Source organism: Ciona robusta, chromosome 9 (genome assembly GCF_009617815.1).
Source record: "Ciona robusta chromosome 9, ASM961781v2".
Taxonomy (NCBI): Eukaryota; Metazoa; Chordata; class Ascidiacea; order Phlebobranchia; family Cionidae; genus Ciona; species Ciona robusta.
Genome location: NC_143243.1, coordinates 5969396 through 5987867, shown reverse-complemented (window position 1 = coordinate 5987867; position 18472 = coordinate 5969396). Strand labels below are relative to the sequence as shown.

The 18472-nt window shown below is 41.0% G+C and overlaps 3 protein-coding genes across 4 annotated transcripts; 1 reads left to right on the top strand and 2 right to left on the bottom strand.

The window, feature by feature from the left end:
* The first annotated feature begins 40 nt into the window (after nt 1–40).
* LOC149731632 (uncharacterized) lies at nt 41–2786 on the top strand. Its single transcript, XM_089884544.1, has 5 exons — nt 41–612; nt 666–874; nt 1123–1197; nt 1272–1456; nt 1619–2786. The coding sequence occupies exons 1-5, from the start codon at nt 194–196 to the stop codon at nt 2219–2221; spliced, it is 1491 nt and encodes a 496-aa protein (XP_089740670.1). The 5' UTR covers nt 41–193; the 3' UTR covers nt 2222–2786.
* An 18-nt stretch (nt 2787–2804) lies between these two features.
* LOC149731631 (uncharacterized) lies at nt 2805–10010 on the bottom strand. The gene is made up of 9 exons (XM_089884572.1): nt 9811–10010; nt 9531–9616; nt 8335–8430; nt 7913–8021; nt 5982–6125; nt 4957–5103; nt 4676–4803; nt 3531–3684; nt 2805–3253 (listed from the first exon to the last, which is right to left on the bottom strand). The coding sequence occupies exons 1-9, from the start codon at nt 9866–9868 to the stop codon at nt 3075–3077; spliced, it is 1101 nt and encodes a 366-aa protein (XP_089740698.1). The 5' UTR covers nt 9869–10010; the 3' UTR covers nt 2805–3074.
* A 506-nt stretch (nt 10011–10516) lies between these two features.
* LOC149731630 (uncharacterized) lies at nt 10517–18127 on the bottom strand. 2 transcript variants are annotated; one of them, XM_089884512.1, is made up of 7 exons: nt 17191–18127; nt 16947–17059; nt 14751–16581; nt 13180–13327; nt 12520–12787; nt 12216–12441; nt 10517–11313 (listed from the first exon to the last, which is right to left on the bottom strand). In XM_089884512.1, the coding sequence occupies exons 1-7, from the start codon at nt 17424–17426 to the stop codon at nt 11229–11231; spliced, it is 2907 nt and encodes a 968-aa protein (XP_089740638.1). In that variant the 5' UTR covers nt 17427–18127; the 3' UTR covers nt 10517–11228. The 2 variants fall into 2 exon arrangements, with proteins under 2 accessions (XP_089740638.1, XP_089740637.1); XM_089884511.1 differs by having other exon boundaries at nt 12216–12787; nt 17191–18125.
* Nucleotides 18128–18472: the final 345 nt, after the last annotated feature.

The following is an 18472-nucleotide window of genomic DNA, read 5'->3' as shown; positions in this document are numbered from 1 at the left end:
AATATATTAGTCACTGGAATTATAGGATACGTCAGCAGCTTTTCACTTCTACTGTTAGAAACAAACACCAAGGGAGAGAATCCGGGGAACCACCCGGTTTACCGCTGTGTTCTCTACTTCTCTAGTCTGTCTGTTGTGTGCTTAGTTCCGCATACTAGTTTATAGCAGTATCAAGCAGTTCTTGTACAGCGTTATGGAAGTACCAATTGGCAGAGCCGTAGTTGTTGCTTCGTTTAACTACAAGTGTGTAACAGAGGTGCCAGCTAAAATAGAATGGAATGGACAAATGAAAGAAATAAACACTGCAATAGTCAGGAACCGAAAAATAACAGACGAATTGATGGAAGCGTTTATTAACAAAGCAGGGACAGCAGCTGCTGTGTGTTTGGTGTTTTACAAACTGTACCCACGAGCACACACGTTTAAATACGAAGGGTTAACTGATGAAAAGTCGCTTCAATTTGAACTGTGCTCGTTTCTCTCCGAGTTTAACAGCATGAAGGAAAAACTGTTGTCTGGTAAATTGGCCGAGGAAATCAATGACGAAGCACGTACGCTTTTCCCAGACAGTTTAAGTAGCGCTAGAGGGTTGAAACTGACTTTGAAAATCCGGTAGGTTACTTTCACGAATTACTCGCTTCAAATCCATAATAATTGCTTTTTAGCGAAACTATAGCACCAAAACCAAAGAAGCGTACCGGAAAACCAGCTGCAAAAGCCCGTTCCGAAAACGATAAAACGGAGCATATTCGCGGGTCAGTCAGGTCGGAAAATACTTTGGACGATGATATCGATTTATCTAGAAATACTACACAAAGCACTTCGACAACAGCTCCAACACCTGGGGCTTCGGGTAGCTCAAAACCTACAACAGGCAAGATTACAAAACACAATCTATATTTATATCTTTAAAAACGATAGCGAAGATCATGTTATTTGAAGGTTAAAAAGAAGGGAATTGACAGCAAACAACAGTTGGTAAAACATGCTATGAATAAAGAGTGTGGGGAAGCGTGTTGCTTAAAAAGCGTGGCTGTTCCATCCCAGATGAAACCTATATAGAGATTACATTGGAGCTCTTTAAAGGTTAAGCAAATATTAAAATTAAAATTAATTCTTCAGATTTCGTTGCTACAGAATCCACAACACAGGCAACAGATTTCGAGAATTTTGATCTAAAGTTTGCGTTTCAGGAAGGTAATTGAATTCACAAGACATTTTGGCTTGTATCACGTATAGTCTAATGTCTTAATTTAACCTTGCGATCACAGAGGATGCGGAAAACTACTGGAGCCGAAAAGAGTACGGTAAAGCAATTCCGTTTTTTGAGAATATTCTAAGGCGTTCGTCTTATAAGGGACGGCACTCCGGTGTAATCATGCTCAAGCTGTCCCTGTGTAAACTTAAATTGAACGAAGTAGCTGAAGGAGCTGACTTGTACATTCAAGGCTATAAGGTATTTGGCCTAACTATACAACGGTATGCTAGAGGAATGTCTATAGTAAATGGAAAGCACCAATATTCGTTTATATTATCAATAATAGAATGAAACAGCCTGTGGTCTGGGTCCAATCAATTCAGCAATGTTGTTACTTATGCATTCTATATCATGGTACAGCAAATTGAAACCGATGAACAATCTGATCACACCACTGCAACGCAACTGTGCGAGGTTGCAAAGATTTACGCCGAGGAAGATTTTCCACGGCGTTCATTCCTCACCTTTACTTGCATCATGGTCATCGTACGTCGCTGTATCGAGCAGAGGAGGCTGCGGGTCTACATGGATGTGCTTTCGAGCATAACGCCCTTGGAGAAGGTTGCCACCTTGCGCGACAAGGTTATTGAAATAGCAAACTCGATTTTTACCGATTGCCAAGGTGCCATCGAATACATGCAAGCAGAGGCTGTAAGAAGCTTGTGTGCAACCACGATTGCCAACTGTGGAAACCATCTTCAAGCAGAAGTCATTTTTGATGGTCTGTTACAGCGATTGCGACCTGTGGCCATTGCGGACGATGGTCGACTCGCCCTCTTTCTACAGTGCTTGTACGGACAGAGCTTAAACTCCATGAACCTTGGGAACAGAATCAAGGTTCGAGAGCTTGTGCGAGAATACCAAAGTTTGATGGCACGTGCTCGTGCGATGGATCGTAACATGGGCGATGCCATACAGAGACAATACGAAAATCTAATGGAAAGGGTTGGACACGTAGTGTGATGGGATTCTTTCTAAAAAGTGTCAAGTTTTTTCCGCAGAAAGCAAAGAGCTTTTATGTGTATTCATGGCGGATTAAGATATATAGTTTACAGACTAGAGATCGTAATGCATGTTTCTATCACTCCATTATTTAGATTCTCCAGTTTAGGAGATAGCGTCCTGGTCTAATGTGAGTTTGTCGACCTCTTGTCATTTTTGTACAAAGTGTTTTGGTTTTACAGCACACCGTCCGAGGTCCGAGTATTATACCACAAACGTTTTTCTTGTGTATAATTTGCTGCTGAGTACCGTAGACATAGTAAGGCGGGGGAAGAACATTTGAAAAACTATAACACCGTATCCTACGACTCCCATAAACCGTTGTTAAGTGTTTAAAACACGATCAGGTTATTTGGATGTTATGTGATAAAAATGTCCCATCTTACCCCACCAAACTATATTTTCTTTTGTATACGGATGCAATGCACCGACGTAACTGTTTAACAAGTTTACGTACTGTTTCAAATGCGGTTTCAAGCTTTTTTCGTCATAACTTAACATCAATATAAACATATAATTCTTCGAACTTGTTCGATTTCAGAGGTCTCAGTTAATCTTCGTCAATTTAATGGCGAAAGCAAATGTACATCTTTACACAAAAGCGGAGGCATAGCAAATAAATACACAAACACTGCTATACTATGTGATACCCCTCACACTTAAATACCTTTGAACGTCGGCAGTATTTTACAACGGTTAAACATAGCGCGATTGAAGCAAAAAATGGTACGCCACCACCGTGCATGAACTTAAAATACAAGAGTCGTAACGCATAACACATACTGTACAGTGCACTGGTGGCAATTTAAATTGCTTAGATGGCCTGACAGCCTTTCTGCAGTTGTTGGAATTGTCTTTTCCATTGCCTTGGATTGACAACATGGAGACGGTCGTCAATTCGACTTGGGTTTTGATATTTTCCCTTTCCACCCCAGTGTAATCCATATTCCAAAACTTTCTTAAGAAAGCATACGGCGTCTGGGTTTTTACCACCTTAGATAGGATTTTAATGTTACTTTTGTGTATTTGATAAAAGGTAACAACGGCCAAGTAGCAAAACTGTATATTTCGTAAGTCTGAACTTATTCTGAACATTAAAACACGCTTCATTATAGTTCTATCCTGAAACGAAACACTCGTGTCGTAACAAATGTGGTTGCCCGCCACGTCAGGTTAAATGAGTTACATTCAGTTCAGTTCCGATCAAGCTTAAACGTTATACTTTAAAACACAATAACCAATTTATAATAAAACCTTAATCTAAACTTACGTGCTAAGCAGGGTCCATCACAAACTTCAATAGTTGTGTCGACTTCAATATCCACAGCATGACCAACCGCATAATTGTTTGGTATGGTTGGTTCGATGGGTTGGTAATTCCCGTCTGTTTCCGTAATTAGTTCAAACGACTTTGTTACTTGAACCTAAGAATGCCTTTTTTATTTTCCTGTTACGCAATGCTGTCTAAAGATATTTTAATATTATAATTTTGTCTTTTCGTGGCGATTTTGTCGATAAATCATATAGTTAATTTTTAATTAAATATCCAAGAAGCCTTTAAAGGTGTTAATTTTAATCAAATATCCCAAAAGCCTTTAAATGAGTTAAAACGCGTTTACATTGTGACATTTTAAATATTAAATAAGAATAATATGCTCTAATCCAAAATCCGGCGTAAAAATCTGTTTTAAGAATTAATGATCGAATGGTTCGTTCAAAGTATTAACATAACACTTCTTGGAAGCGATTTTATTCTATTTGCATGAACTTTCCCCTTTAACTTTACCGACCTGAAGGTCGTGTCTGATTTCGACTATTAATATGAGAATATGTCGGATTAAATACCTCTTAATTTAAAACACATGCCCTCTATATAAAAAAATCTAAAAAATAGTTAAGCTGGCATGAGTTGTATAAATCAGAACACCCGTGTTATAACGACTGTTGTTCTCCAGCCTTGCAATGCTATAAGTTACAATCATTTATTTATATGTGATATTACATGGTCAGCAGACACACAAATATATTGACGGATGTTAGTGATGTTACTGTCGTCTTCGAACATGTCCAATACAGACCGGTAGAGTATTAAATGACGAAAATTTTGGTAACACCTTCCTATAACTCAGGCAAACATTCTAAAATGTTCTAAGTTTTTTTAGATAAGCTATACGAAAACTTGTTCTTCTACATTCTGAATACCCGTCTTAACATATACCCTGGGGTGTAATACGGCAGCTCGCGACTACCCGCGCTTACCAGTATAGAATATATAACAGGCATGCGTTAAAGTAAGTAATGATAATGTTGAAAAATGTCAGAAGTTTCACAGGTAATATGTTATTTTAGCCTCTGTGTTTTGAGATCCTAAAATAACACGTAGCAGGCGATGTGTTTGTTTATCTGAGCCATTACCTTGACACGACACGCCCTCGCCCACTCGTTCATTTTGTTTAAGGCCCACTTGAACCCGGAGTCAATGCGTATTGCTCCTACACCTCTTGGTTTTACGTTGGTGTTGGCATAGTTGAGCAACGTACACACTAAAAAATACAAATACTTGTCATTCTTGTCCTTTTAACGGCATGTCCATCAGCAACATAATACGTTTTTTTGTATATTTTTCGACAAACATATCAGCAAACATTACTTTCACGGTGAGTTATTGGTACCAATCTCTAATGTACGTGTTATACCTGCTTCTTTACAGCACTGTCTGCCGTTCGGTCCTCCACACTTTCCTGGGTAGTAAATACCATCGCAAAAATTCGTAATCCCAAGACATATTCCACCTTCCGCTCTGCAAACTGCATCTTGTTGGACAGCGTCCCGGGCCGCCGGACCTGTGAACAATATTGTGTCATATAATATTCAATACGAGGAAGTTAGTAACGTAATCCGTTTATTTTAAACCACTAGCTGTCATCCATTTTGTGGGTATTTTTTTGTTATTGCAGTTGTATTGGAATTTGGAAAGACGTTTTTTAAAAAAAACAAACAAATTGAACTAAATATGTGTTGAGGATTGCAGCAGTTAATTTTAGTCCGCAACATATACGCACAGGATGTTGGAAGCGTGGTATCGTGTTAGGTGCATTGCGATTTCGAAATACAGTCGCTCCAACCGATCACGACTTTACAAAAAATAATCAGATACAAGGAATCGAAATTAGCAAACAGAATGCACGGCTTCATTTCTCACTAACACCAGTTGTGCGAAAACGTATCTTGTTGTCACATTTAACGAAGTTTCCACTTATCGCCCTTGGATTTTAAGGTTATTATCGGACAGACTTAGGGCCTTAGCAGTAGTTTTAATGTACATACACGAATACAGTTATTTTATCTGTTCATCTTAGCCGATAACGATGCTTTAAACGAGCAGTGATAATATCAAATTTTAAGCCATGTTGCATTTGCAATATTGGCCAATAAGTGGGAAACCTCCATCGCTGACTGGGTTGTTATGCTCAACAATATACGTTTGTGTGATTGATTTGCCTATTTTTATTTTATAGGCGGTAGCTTTTGTATTCTCCAACCCATAAATAACCCAAAAATTAAAATAAAGTTTCTATTTTACCATACCATTATTATTTTGTATTATTTTTAAATTTACTTTTACCATTTTATTTAAACGTATATTTTGGTCACGCCACACTAACTAATTATACCGAAGAATTTGGACAGGATTGAAATTATTTTTATAGCATGAACTTACATGTTTCCGGAGTGCATGGAAGGCAGCATCGCCGTCCGTTATTTCCATAGCACAAGCCTGTCACGTAGCCTCCAAGGCAGGTATGGTTACGCCACTCGTGGCAGAGTCCTCCTTCATCGTGGCACCTGTAGTCGACGTGACGGGCTGGAATATATAAGCCCATTTTACTCTCACGCCCGCCTTATAAAAATAGTCAAAGGCAATGTTTTTTCAACCATTATCGGATGTGTCTGCCATTATTTCGCCTGTTTATTTCTAGAACGTCTGTTGCTTGGAATAATTTCAGGGACTCACGAAAACATGGCTTGGCGACATACATATAGCCGCAATTGGCCTTCATAATGGCAGCCCGTACAAAACCAGCCACTCCCCCTAGACAATCCTCACGTTTTGTGGGGAAATCGATATGTTCGTCGTGTAAATTCGACCGCTTTAATCTTTTGTCCGTGATGACCTAGTACAGAAGTATTTTACCACGTGGTGAGTCCACTCGCAGTCGCAACACGTAATAAGAACACAGCCAAACACGAAGCCTAAGTTTTTGCTATTAACCACACATGTTAGCAGTCTATCACGTATATTTGACGTCATTTCACACCACACGACGATTATTACAAACGGTAAACACGCACAAAGGGCGAACGCGTTTGCATAACCCGTAGCTCTCAGGCAACCGTTTCCTGGAAATGCATGAACTTACAATATTCACTGTTTTCGTGAAATTTCGATTTTAGCTGAAAATGCCACATAGGCTTTGCAACGATTCTGCAAAAGTTAAAAGCAAACCGCTGTATCGTTTTGGCTGGGTCTCGACTTTTGAGAGGATTACTTGGAATGGATAAATGGCATCATTGAGGTCATCTTGGAATGCAGACGTTGTTTACCATCCCTCGGTAACTTATCAAAGCACGGCGTATTTGTCATTGGAAATGATTTACCACTGCGACTGTTTAATTAATCCCCTACTTTGTGCTGATAGTAATGAGCATATTGACCAGATCGCCAGAACGTGCTTTTCTCTTTACTATCATTCTACATAGGCAAAGGTCATGTGCAGAAAATAGCCTTCGTTGGCATCGCTTGGCACATGCATGAACTTTTCGTTTGCGTTGTTTCTCTAATTAGCGCTGTCGCAATTCGGAGATTAATAACGGTCTATAATATATTTTAAAAGTCACATTTATGCATGAAAACTTTTTGAGTTCAACAATGACTTGCAAGTTGATGACGTTGCATTCGTTCGCATTCCTTCTATTTTTATAAACAGAAAAAAATCTTCTTTTGACTTCAACAATGCAAGCCACCCCTGAACTCGCCCGTGGATTCTCTCGCTATTTAGGCGATTTTTACATTGCTGGCATTGCGTGTATATACGCATACTTAAGCAAATGATTGATCAGGTCATTGGACCAGAATTTTGAAATGTATAACATGTCGCTATCAAGCATGGAAAACCCAACTGCTCTGTAACTTATTTGATGGATAATTTTAGTCAAACTTCAGACGAACTGGGATGGCTTGTGTATCGATCACAGTCAAACAACAGACGGTCGAGTGACATGTGCATGACACGTCTACGTGAACGTCACCTTCATTTTTCGTTATATCTTTTTGGCTTTGAGAAATAGTCGCAAGTTCATTTGATTTTCGTGACATTTTTTACAAAAGTCTGTTTGATTTTCGTGATATTTCTTACAACACTTTCTATCGACTGACATAACGGCAGAGTCTTGTGTCTTAGCACAAATTTAATCCGTTGTCTTGCTGTCACGGATCAGACAAAATTACCGCGGCTTTAACCGGCGAATAGTCTTCCGATTTACGGCGGAATGGCCTTCTTAAACACATATTTCGATGTTGTTTACCAGGATTAAATGATGTTGGCATCACGCGTGTAAACTGTCTTTGTTAAAGTATATAAATATACTGACCGGGTTCGCATGTAGCGTCCCTATTACACTCGGTTCCATTGCAACAGCACCGGCAAACTGACACCAATCCATCGAGGTTACACTGCGGGCTGAATGGGCTGTTGTAATTCTGAAAAAATTATCGTTATTAGCGAGATAACCTTTACACAGGCAGGGATTAAACCGCGTGAGTAAGCCTTATTTACAAATTCACGCTTCTGAACTCGCGCACGTTTAGGACGGATAACTTTGTGCCAAGTGTAGTCTGGTATCACCGTGTGACACATCATTTATTAGGCTATTTTAGACAAGCATGGTTTTCTGTCTATCGCCCTTTTTACAACAATTGTCATCCTAAACCAGGCGACAACAGAGATATTTTTTGTTTTCACCAACGCAGGGGTTCAGGAAAGAAAGCATAAATGTAGTTATCGGAAACTTACTTGGCGCACGCCGTTTGCACACGCGAGTCTCTGCTTGCATCTCTTGGTTACGAACAATGCGTTGTTTGTCCTCCGTTCGACCGTGGAACATACTTCCTATAAATATAAAATCTTAAAGTTTGCTAGCATATAATTTAGCCGACAACCTTAGTTTTGAAACCACTTGCCACTGCTGCTTGTTATATATGATTGTCTATTTAAGTTTACGGAATTAGGCCGCGTGTGGGCGAAATTCATTTATACATAACAACAGTTTAGTAATTTTGTATAAAATGGATACCGTTAGCACATGGTAAAGTCGTGAGGATGCGGTTATAGTTCTGTAAACATTTTTTTTCTTTTAGGGCGATAAAAAAGTATGAAAACATAAATTATCTTACCGCAACTTACTACTATATAATATAAACGCGCTGTTTGCATCATTTTATTTTGTAGTGGTGTGTGTGCGGGAACAAATCTTGTCCCAAGATACGTATAGTGTAAATAAACAATTGAGTAGGAGAAGATGGGACACCTTTTAATTCTATTTTCTCGTTTCATTTATTGGTGAACAAAGAACATTCAAAGGATTTCAAAACTGTATCCTCACGACTCCCATATACCTTTGTTAATTATTTTAAACACGATCAGGGTATTTAGATAATATGCGCTAAAGGTGTCCCATCTTTTTCCACCCTACGATATGTTATTTCAAGCGCTTAACGCGATGAGCAGTATATGATCCAATGTTAAACTTATATACACAGTCCCCAAAACCACCTTATAATTATTTTCTGATGCAATTAAGCTAAGGTCGCTTACTTCGCACATAAAGTAATTAAAGCAAGCACCTCACGGCGAGTAAACAACCACGTAGCCCACAAAGGCAAAATACTAAGGCTTGGCGTGGTAAAACTACGTGTTTAGAAATGTCTGGGCCTATAAATTCCCTGAAACCAGCAACAGGTTAGGTAATACCTATAAGCGTATATAGTGCTTACTGTATAAATGCCCATTGGGCTAGTCATATGAACATTTGAACGCGGCATCATGTTTTATAACAGCAAAATTACATAAACATTTTTGTAATGTATATGCCTTTTATAGAATTATTCTTCGAGGTGGTAGCCGCAGGTCTTGTAATCGCTACAGCAGCGTTTATGTTTGGCCAAACTATAGTTAATCTTCCGTTGTAACTGTAAAAAACATAGTCTTACCCATCGAGAGATGCATCGCACTAACTGTCCAGTTGTCGCGCATTCTTCGTGACCTCTTGCGTTGTCGCACGACCAACACTGTATTCCTGCGATTAAATACACATTAGTGATGTACTTTACAAGCTAAACTGATTTTGAGAATTCATTGGTAAAGAAATAATTCATTGTTTTGAAAAAAACGCATGTTATGGTTTACGTCTATAGCGTCTTGTCCAATATTTCAATTTAAAACATTTGCAAATATTATGTCGTAAAACTGTCTATATTGCTACCTCTTTACCTGTTGCCACAGCTCCCAAACATACCACGACGGCGAAAATAGAAAGAATCTTCATCATATCTTATCTTCTTCGGTGTACCAAACACATTTGACGCGCTAGGATACCAGGCAGCGGTTAAGAACTCTTTATCTTGTCGCGCATCTGCCTTTTTCTCCACTTTCCCCAATACGCCGAAAGGTCCGCTTTTAAATGTGAAAGACAATCTTTTAACTGAACGTTTTTTTGGTGTGAAATCTTCGTTTTTGATCTGCGAGAAACGCGGTTCATGTTGTTACCAATAGAACCGACTTGTCCTAACCGGTATAAGTGTTTTTTTTAGGGTTATACCAGAATATCAGCAAATTTTGTTTTCAAAAAAGCGAGTGTTTAGCTGTATTTTAAAAGAACGACAATATAACCTAGATCGGATAAAATCGTCAATGATATACCATGTTCAGCGGTCTATAATTGTCTTATATATTTCTATCTATAAATCTACACTGAAACATCAAGTATAAACTACATTTGTTACGGTAAAGCATTATCGGCATATGCTGTGTTATTGTGTCTCAACTTTATTACCTTTGCACTGGCAACTTAGAGAAACCATTTTTTTTGTTGGTAAACGCCAACGCACATGATCGTATCATGCGCAGGTGCACAGCGCGGGCATTACCGCATAAGACACCTATCTTGGAACATACAGCACACAGGTGCACGTACGGATGTCGGTCGCGGTAGTATTTATTCTGCATAAGCCAACGGTAACAACGCGGAAAATAAGTGGTAACGGGATAAAAAAGGATCGGCTCATTGTGTATATAGCGACAGTTTTAATAAATAGCGATAGAAAGAAAAAACAATGAAGAAATCAAAAGGTGGTAATAAAAACAGCAACAATCGACCTTGGACAACTTGGATTCCATAGCGACAGTGAGAAAATGAATAAAATAACAGACTCTTCGGAAAAGTGTGCGCGTTTTCGTTTCCAGCTTTCAAAAAGCCAAACAGGTGGAAGTTTTGGATTTTCGACGTGTTTAATGGAAAATTGGGGTGCTTTGAATTTCTGAATAAAATTGAACCTGCTGTATATTAGCATGTGACGAGGTGTCTGTGGGCGCATATAGCGGTAATGATTAAATAATTCAACACATATTGCACATGTCAAAACGAACAGTAAAACCGAACGCGGCAATTTCTTTAGAGTATATAGAAAGCTGACCTAATTAAATGGGTGATTTTCGTTTCGGCGCTGCTTAAAACGAAATAAGAAAGTTTGCCGTTGCAATTGTTTTACAACGTTCAACACAAATATAGTAGATTGGAACTTCCTTTACGGAACAGACTGGGGAACGAACGATATAAAACAAGATAATCGTCGCTAAGGTTAAAAAAGGGAAAATGCGGTTTGATGTGCAGTTTGAAGATTGTGCATGAATTAGTGAAGACGATCGGGAGAATTCCAACGTTTAAATAACGGGGATTCCGGGCCACTCGGTCGAGGACGATTATTTGTTCGGCGTCTGTCGAGGTATAGGGTGCAAAGTTATACGAAAATGAAATAAATTTAATTTCAGTGGGCGACACTGTGGTGCTCTAAGCGCATACAGCATGTACGTGTTTGGATTGAGTGTTCGTTGTACATGCGGAAGCGACACCGAAGTTTCGAAGACGAATGGTGGCGCGCGAGCACAGTGTTGCAATTATCGACGACGGGGAAGGAGGGGATAGCACAGTGCGCAGATGCAAAGCGAACGATTTGGGACTGTTGGAATAATAACGACCGACCCCAGAATTCGGGAATCGTTGCAGTTAACAAGTTTCGACAACCAAAGATTTCACCAAGGTTGTCGACAAGTCGGCTTGAGTGAACGTGCGTCACTCTTGCGCCACCTGACGACTGGTGAAACAAGTCACAGTTACATCGCACAAACACACGGGGACGCACGCGCGGCGTAATGCGGCAAGACAGGGAGAAAGGAATAGTGCAAAATGAAAGATAAAACAAGAAGAGAAAGCTGAATAGCAAGAGCCACTAATAGTCGTAACTAACTGGTTATATACTGTATGATTTGCATCACTGAAGTAAACTAAAATGTTTTGTCAAATGGCCCACAATATAATGGTCTATAAAAACGGGGGCAAATTGTCTAAAATAAATAATGCGTTTGTTCGTAGCATGCGTTGCACGATGAAGCTAAAATAAAAACGTCGCAAAAGAAATAAGTGCACGCCGATGAGTCAGCCACGAGCTCCACTGCTTGGACTGAGTAAGCCGATTGGACTCAAATAAATTTTATTGCTCGCAGCCATTCACTTTCTGCCTTCGTTATCGGCCGGGAAGCGTCTGGCAAGCAAGTGTGGCAAGCCCTGTGGAACATATCTAGAAGCATTTGAATCCAGTCTACTGGCAGGCTTTCGTCACCTCGCCATTTGTTGTAACTGAATCACTTCTTGCTTTGAGATCTCTTTTATTATCGACTCCTTTCCGTGCATTGCTGAGCAGCCGTTGAACAAGATCAGTTCGTTCGTGTCCCGGTGTTCCTCTTTAGCTGGCACGACCACGATCGGTTGGTTTTCCGTCGGTCGCCAAATCAGAGTCTGAGCGTTGTTGGCGGATGGTCGGACGAGGGCGCTGATGGGTATCTGACCTACGTACGTGCTGTTGCTATTATTGTCTGTTCCTCGTCGCCGGCCTCTAACCGGGCTCTGAAACCTATTTTTGTCACCTGGTCCGTTCGTAACGAGCGGTTGTTTCTGTGCCCGCGGAGCCACAATGCGAGCTCGCTGGCCAAGTTCCCTCGTCGGGTCGATGTCGATCTCTAGGTAGAAGTTCCAACGAACTGTCTTCAGGACAATGATGTCCTTAGTAGTTTCGTTGACAGCAGCGAGCCATGTTATAAAACTCTGGTCCCGAACGATCCGCGTCAAGTGCGCATTTGTCCCTTCACTGACCGGAATGTCCCACGTTACTGAAGGATAGAAGTTGTCGTTCATCTGTTAAATAAGAATGCTATAGCAAAATGTACAAGTTTAACTAAAAACTGAATACCAAAGCTTATTATAGACTTTAACTGTGGACTGGATGCTACATACCCTATATGTGTGCAGAATGCATTCGCACACTTCGGAAACGTACCTATAGTTCGTGCTAATTAAATAAACATTGCCACTGAGTTCTCCAGACCGCCAGAGTGGCACTTCGTGGAAAACCTCCTAATGTTTATTATTGTTGACCGAATATGAGAGTATAAATCGTGTGTACAAAACAGTGCGAGCATGTTTTGGACCTTTCCACGAAAGTCTTGTTTTTACGAGGCCTTTGCTTCATAACACGAGTGGCCTAGTGTAGCAAACGAAACCCGATTTGTATACTCCAAAAGACTAACCGTGAGATTCATTCGTCTATAGGAATCAGTGGGACCAACAATGGTGGCAATTTCGGTTGTGTTCCCGTACCACGGATACGAAACTCCATCGCTGTCACTTACCGCCGGTATTCTGCCGGATTTCAAGGCAGGAATCTCCCAGCTGGAGCTAAAAACGAAGTTAAAGGAATTAATTTGCAACTGCGTGATTGTCCAACACTTGTTCAGGTATATGACTTATAATTATGACCGTTCGCGTGCTAGGAATAGATTTGCTTGTATTCATCACAATGAATGTAAAGCATTCAATATTTATCTGTATTAATTTTTTATGCGCGGGTCGATGGAGAAGCATTATATCCCACTCCGGCCGGCCAGCCGCATTTTAAATTAGGCCTATGAACTTGCGAATCGCCCTAGTCGGAGCAAGCTTATATACATTGCTGTAGCGTATCAATACAGCTTCGCAAAACAGGATATGACGTTGTATTATGAAGTAATGTATGCAGTTTCCTCGCCAGCACGATGAACAGATCAAAACATGCCTACGTCACAGGCTTTACAAGACCTAAACGGCCAAAATTCTGGTGCAGTATATATATTAACTATTATAGGGTTAGTGCCCTCAACACAGAAACATCTAACATGGGTTTAGGATAAGTTTCTAAGTATGGTTGAGGTAACATTTCTCGAGTGATTATTTTTAACTCGTCGTGATATTATGCGCGGCTAGTGTTAAAATAGTCTTTACGCCAATAAATGACGCATGTTATACATTATAAGACGTCAGCTTTTGTGTAATGAAACGTATACACACTATTATGCGAAACAAAAACGTATCCAGGAGTCCTAATTGAGACTATCACACACCTGACACACGTATATATGAGCTACTGGAGAGTTAAACTGAGAGAGCGTAGGATTTGATCACATAAGTCGTTAAAAGGACAAAACACGTTTACCGGTAAAATTAAATGCATTTTCTGGTTGAAACGACCGCACAACAGGTTTGATTCATAAAAAGTCAAGCGGTTAAAGGTTACGTCTCGATAATACGTGAGAAATATCCTGTTAAACTGTTTTTTCGTTACCGGTCGAAACAGACCGACCGCGTGAATTGGGTCTGATACAATTACGAATTCATTTGGTTAACTTTAACGGCATGATGACGTAAATTGAAATTGTGCATATTTCACGGCGCAAATGAAGTATGCTAAAATACCCCCTGTTTAGCGTGCCCTGATGATGAAGTTATATGCTTATATGATGAAGCTATATGCCTATAGCTTTGGGAAAATGGCTATTGGTTGCAGGGTGTAAAGTATTATGCCCAAGTCAGTTTTCGTGGAAGTCCCATGAAATCTGACAACTGTATATATGCGCGCGCAAATCAGCTCATTGTATATACGAGCCTTTGCAGCAGTTCCACCTAATTCGTGGCGTGAATGATGCGGGTTCAACTCAGCGCGTTTGCAATTAAAATGACGTTTGTTCTGCTTATATTTAAATACTTCTCTGTAACATATGCGCTAATATCCAGCGCAACTTTAAAGAGGTGACGTATATACAGCAATTATGAATAAACGTCTTACCAGCCAAGGGTCCCATATTGATTAATGAACTTCATGTAATCGCACGCTTGAATCCAACCCACGGTCCAGGTTTCTTTCCGACGAATCGGCGGCATGATCACCTGCGCGTTTGCGCGAAAGTAGGGAGTCCTGTACCTCAGTACAATCGGTGAATATTCTTCTATTACCGTCGGGGATTGGTCGATGGTCGCTTGTACGTCGCTAAAAATGTTTGTTCTGCATGGACCGACTTTGGATTTGTTTGAAACGCTGTGGAAGCATCCCATGTCAAGCTGGTCGGAAGTTAGGATACCCAGGTTGCTACGTTTCGGCGACGCTGCTTGTGCGGCGTACAGAAGTTTGTTTAGAACCAACGGGGCCTCTCCGGTTGCACTACTGTTGCCAAAAAGAAGCCGGAACGCGTCACAGCAGTTCGCTTCTTTCTGATTTTTTGTCGGGATGTCGGATTTCGACGAGCGGTTATTCGAGTACGAATGGTGCCTTCGATTTAATGTTCTTCCCGCGATTTCTTGATCAGTTCTAGCACGAGATTCGTTTCTCGATACGTCTGCCGTAATCTTCCTATTCGGGGTAAAAGAGAACAACTCTAGGCGATCTCCGAAGTTGCTTTTCGGATTCGGTTGCACTGCTTTCCACACTGGACTCCTCCTGAGTCCAATCAATCTCAAAGGTTTTGTTTCGATTTTGCTGCACGAGCTACTAGATCGGCAGAGCTGACACTTCTCTTTACTTATGGCAATTCGGCAGGTACAACGGACTTCAGCCGCTATTCCTCGATCACACTGTTCAGGAAAACGCTTTTGCTTTCTGCAGTTAATGTGGCTTGGACGGCTGGCCTGGTGCTCTTTATAGACCTGCGTGCTGAGGTATTTTTCTTCGTTTTCTGTCAGAGATTTGTCACTGCTGCCTAAATTTACACTTCTCCAACGCCGTGCAGATACGGATTTGTTAAACTGCTGTAAACAATCACTTCGTTTAGTTGCGTCACCGTGTTTTAACGTACCAACAGATGATGACTCGGGTGTACGTTGCCCGAACGTCTTCTCGGACGGCGCCGTGACGTCAGATTCTTCCGCTACGTACCGTGACGTAGCAAAGCAGGTGCTTATACCGTCGTACTTGCGTTGCGCGGTTGATTTATCTATAAGCAACGCTTCAATGTTTGCCTGAATCACAGTTTGTCCACCACTCGCTGCGTTTGCGTTACTATTCAAGGCACACAGCTTCTCACTCACCGAACTTATTTCACGACTAATAGACCGGCCTTGAATGTTATAGAAGCTATCCTCTAGTTTACCTCCGCGGTTCAGGTCTTCCGCAAAGCAAGAGGCGGCGTATTCAGGGACCGCTTCTCGGTGCCGGTGGTAAGGGGAACGGAGCCAAGTATCTTCGTCGGAATTTACAGTTAGGTGTCTCCGAAATTTTGTTCGTTGTCCCCTCGAGGTCAAGAAGACGTTATTATCCTGAGCCTGGCGAGTATTTGGGTTGGTAAAGTGCTGAAAACGCGGTAGCTCAATTTCTCTCGGTAAAGCCCACGTTTGGTGTTCGCGCTGTTGGCCAAACAACTGCCCGTCTCTTCCTTGACAGTCACCGAGGTCCAGAATTGAAGAGTTGTAACTAATATTCGAATCCACCTCCAAATCTTCCACCGATGTCGGAGACGAAAGTGGATTGGTGTTGAAGCTTGATCTTCTTGGTCTAACCTCTCTGCTCGAAAATTCGTCAAGATGAGGGTCTGGTTGCTTTCGCTTCTCTCGTCTCTCAATTGCACTGTCCTCCCTGATGAAGTTGTGTACAAAAGACGACTTGTCGTTGTTTTCGTTCAAGTTCGCTGTGGAACACATTCGGTTTAGTCTGTGTACACGTGTCAAGCTATTTACCCTATCAACCATCAGTACTAACTGGCGGCCGAAATAATATCTATCCCGAACACGCGTTATTCAAATCGTGCCGAGATCCGCTCTTTGTTTATTTTACTGTGCTACCGACAGCGCATCGGAAATATGCAGTTCAGCATATTCTATAGACACTTCTTACCGTGTCAACTTATCACTAATTCGTTTGACTTCTATAACACGCTGTTTACAGTATGTGTATAATAAACTATAGACCGCCAGACGGCATTGTCCTGTGGCTTATGCTAGAATGGACTATTCATGGTGCCTAATTTTGTAGTTATGTATTATGCAGTCATACCCGTGAGTCGGTTGACTCGACGTATATGTCGAAGCTGGTGCTGTTTTCTCGACAACCAACTGCCGAGCGTTAACCGTATGTGCTTCGATTGAATTGAATGAATGGCAGCAGCTCTGCATGTAAAAAAAAACAAATGTAAGAGCCGTGCGTGTATGCGCATCCAACAGGCCAGTAATGACCACGAGATTGATATGACTTAATGGCCAAACTATACAGAAGATTCAATCAAAGTAAAAAAACGTACTCCTTTATTTTTCGTTTTCGTCGTTGTTGTGTGTGACCTTGTAGGAGGCTGCTGGGTCGGTCTAACTCCTGGTTCGGGTGTTCAGTGAGTGTTTCGGTACTGTTTGCCTTTACTTTTGTGCCGTGGCGTTTAAGAAAGGACTCCAAGAGTAATTTAAGTGAGGTTGTATCCTGTGTGCGGAGGAGACAATTCTCTGATTGTTGGTTGAGTCGGGATGGGCACTGGGGGGCGTTCATTTAGAAGAGCACGTGCTGGCGACAGGGTACAAGCACGTGACAACATTAGCCAATAAGTGAAAAGTCATGTTAGTGACAAAAACAAGCGGCAACTTTCAGTTTATGTTGTCATGATCGCAGGCTACGTTACCTGCAAAGTAAAGGTTATTATCATCACTATGATCATAAGCATTAAATTATGTTTACGAAATATTTTTTCTAGTAAAGATGTTACAATGACGTTCACTACTTCTATTGTATGCTACACGGCAAGCCGCGCGTCCAATTATCAGAGTGCTATTGAAACAGCAGGACAAGCCCTGCCCGCTGTCCCCCAAGTAATTAACACTGTGGAAAACGGGCGGTCAGCATATGTTGTTCAACGCATGCAGACCGCTAATCGCTCAGCCACAAATCCCCCGGTACTTGCAGAATTAAATGCTACCACGATGAAAACAACGGCATTGTGTTGAGTATATTTATATATACGGCTTATACAAATGTACCAATGCGCCCTCACTATTGAATCGAACAAATCGGACACGGACTTCCTGCGAAACGCCAATTCGCATGCGAGTTTATGAATGAATAAATGAATGAACCGGGTTACAGTTCGCACTATAGATGTATTCTATACGTAATGGCGACCAAATGTTACTGAAACAGCCTCGAAATACGACACACCATGAACAAACCGTGGTAGCTCCAGTTCTTACTGTACAGTACTCAATTTCCGTGACAGCCTGCCTGCCTGCCTGCCTGCCAGCTTATGTTACGCATGTGTCTTTACACCATTCCGTCTTACATAATCATAAATGTTTACCATGATATACATACTTGCCACACAACAGCGTATATGCGAGTTCGATGTTACATCACTGAGACAAATATAATAATCTACAATAACTTTCAAAAGTTGAATTAACACGACCCGCTTCGAGCAAGGTATTTTTTCCCAGTATAACGTTGGACAACGAAGAATAAACTTATAAAAAAAAAAAAACAACAAGACCTTTGCCCGTCTAACATGCATGCAAATTTAATTTGTTTATACAAACTAACTGACT

What these genes read in the sequence shown, in the direction of transcription:
- LOC149731632 (XM_089884544.1), top strand. Translation starts at nt 194, where the DNA reads ATGGAAGTACCAATTGGCAGAGCCGTAGTTGTTGCTTCGTTTAACTAC. An exon ending in AAACTGACTTTGAAAATCCG is followed by an intron (nt 613 to 665) that starts GTAGGTTACTTT and finishes ATTGCTTTTTAG; the next exon opens with CGAAACTATAGCACCAAAAC. An exon ending in AAAGTTTGCGTTTCAGGAAG is followed by an intron (nt 1,198 to 1,271) that starts GTAATTGAATTC and finishes TTGCGATCACAG; the next exon opens with AGGATGCGGAAAACTACTGG.
- LOC149731631 (XM_089884572.1), bottom strand. Translation starts at nt 9,868, where the DNA reads ATGATGAAGATTCTTTCTATTTTCGCCGTCGTGGTATGTTTGGGAGCT. An exon ending in TGCGATGCATCTCTCGATGG is followed by an intron (nt 8,431 to 9,530) that starts GTAAGACTATGT and finishes TTATATTTATAG; the next exon opens with GAAGTATGTTCCACGGTCGA. An exon ending in CGAGGGCGTGTCGTGTCAAG is followed by an intron (nt 3,685 to 4,675) that starts GTAATGGCTCAG and finishes AGGCATTCTTAG; the next exon opens with GTTCAAGTAACAAAGTCGTT.
- LOC149731630 (XM_089884511.1), bottom strand. Translation starts at nt 17,426, where the DNA reads ATGAACGCCCCCCAGTGCCCATCCCGACTCAACCAACAATCAGAGAAT. An exon ending in CGAAAACGAAAAATAAAGGA is followed by an intron (nt 17,060 to 17,190) that starts GTACGTTTTTTT and finishes TTTTACATGCAG; the next exon opens with AGCTGCTGCCATTCATTCAA. An exon ending in CAATATGGGACCCTTGGCTG is followed by an intron (nt 13,328 to 14,750) that starts GTAAGACGTTTA and finishes CTTCGTTTTTAG; the next exon opens with CTCCAGCTGGGAGATTCCTG.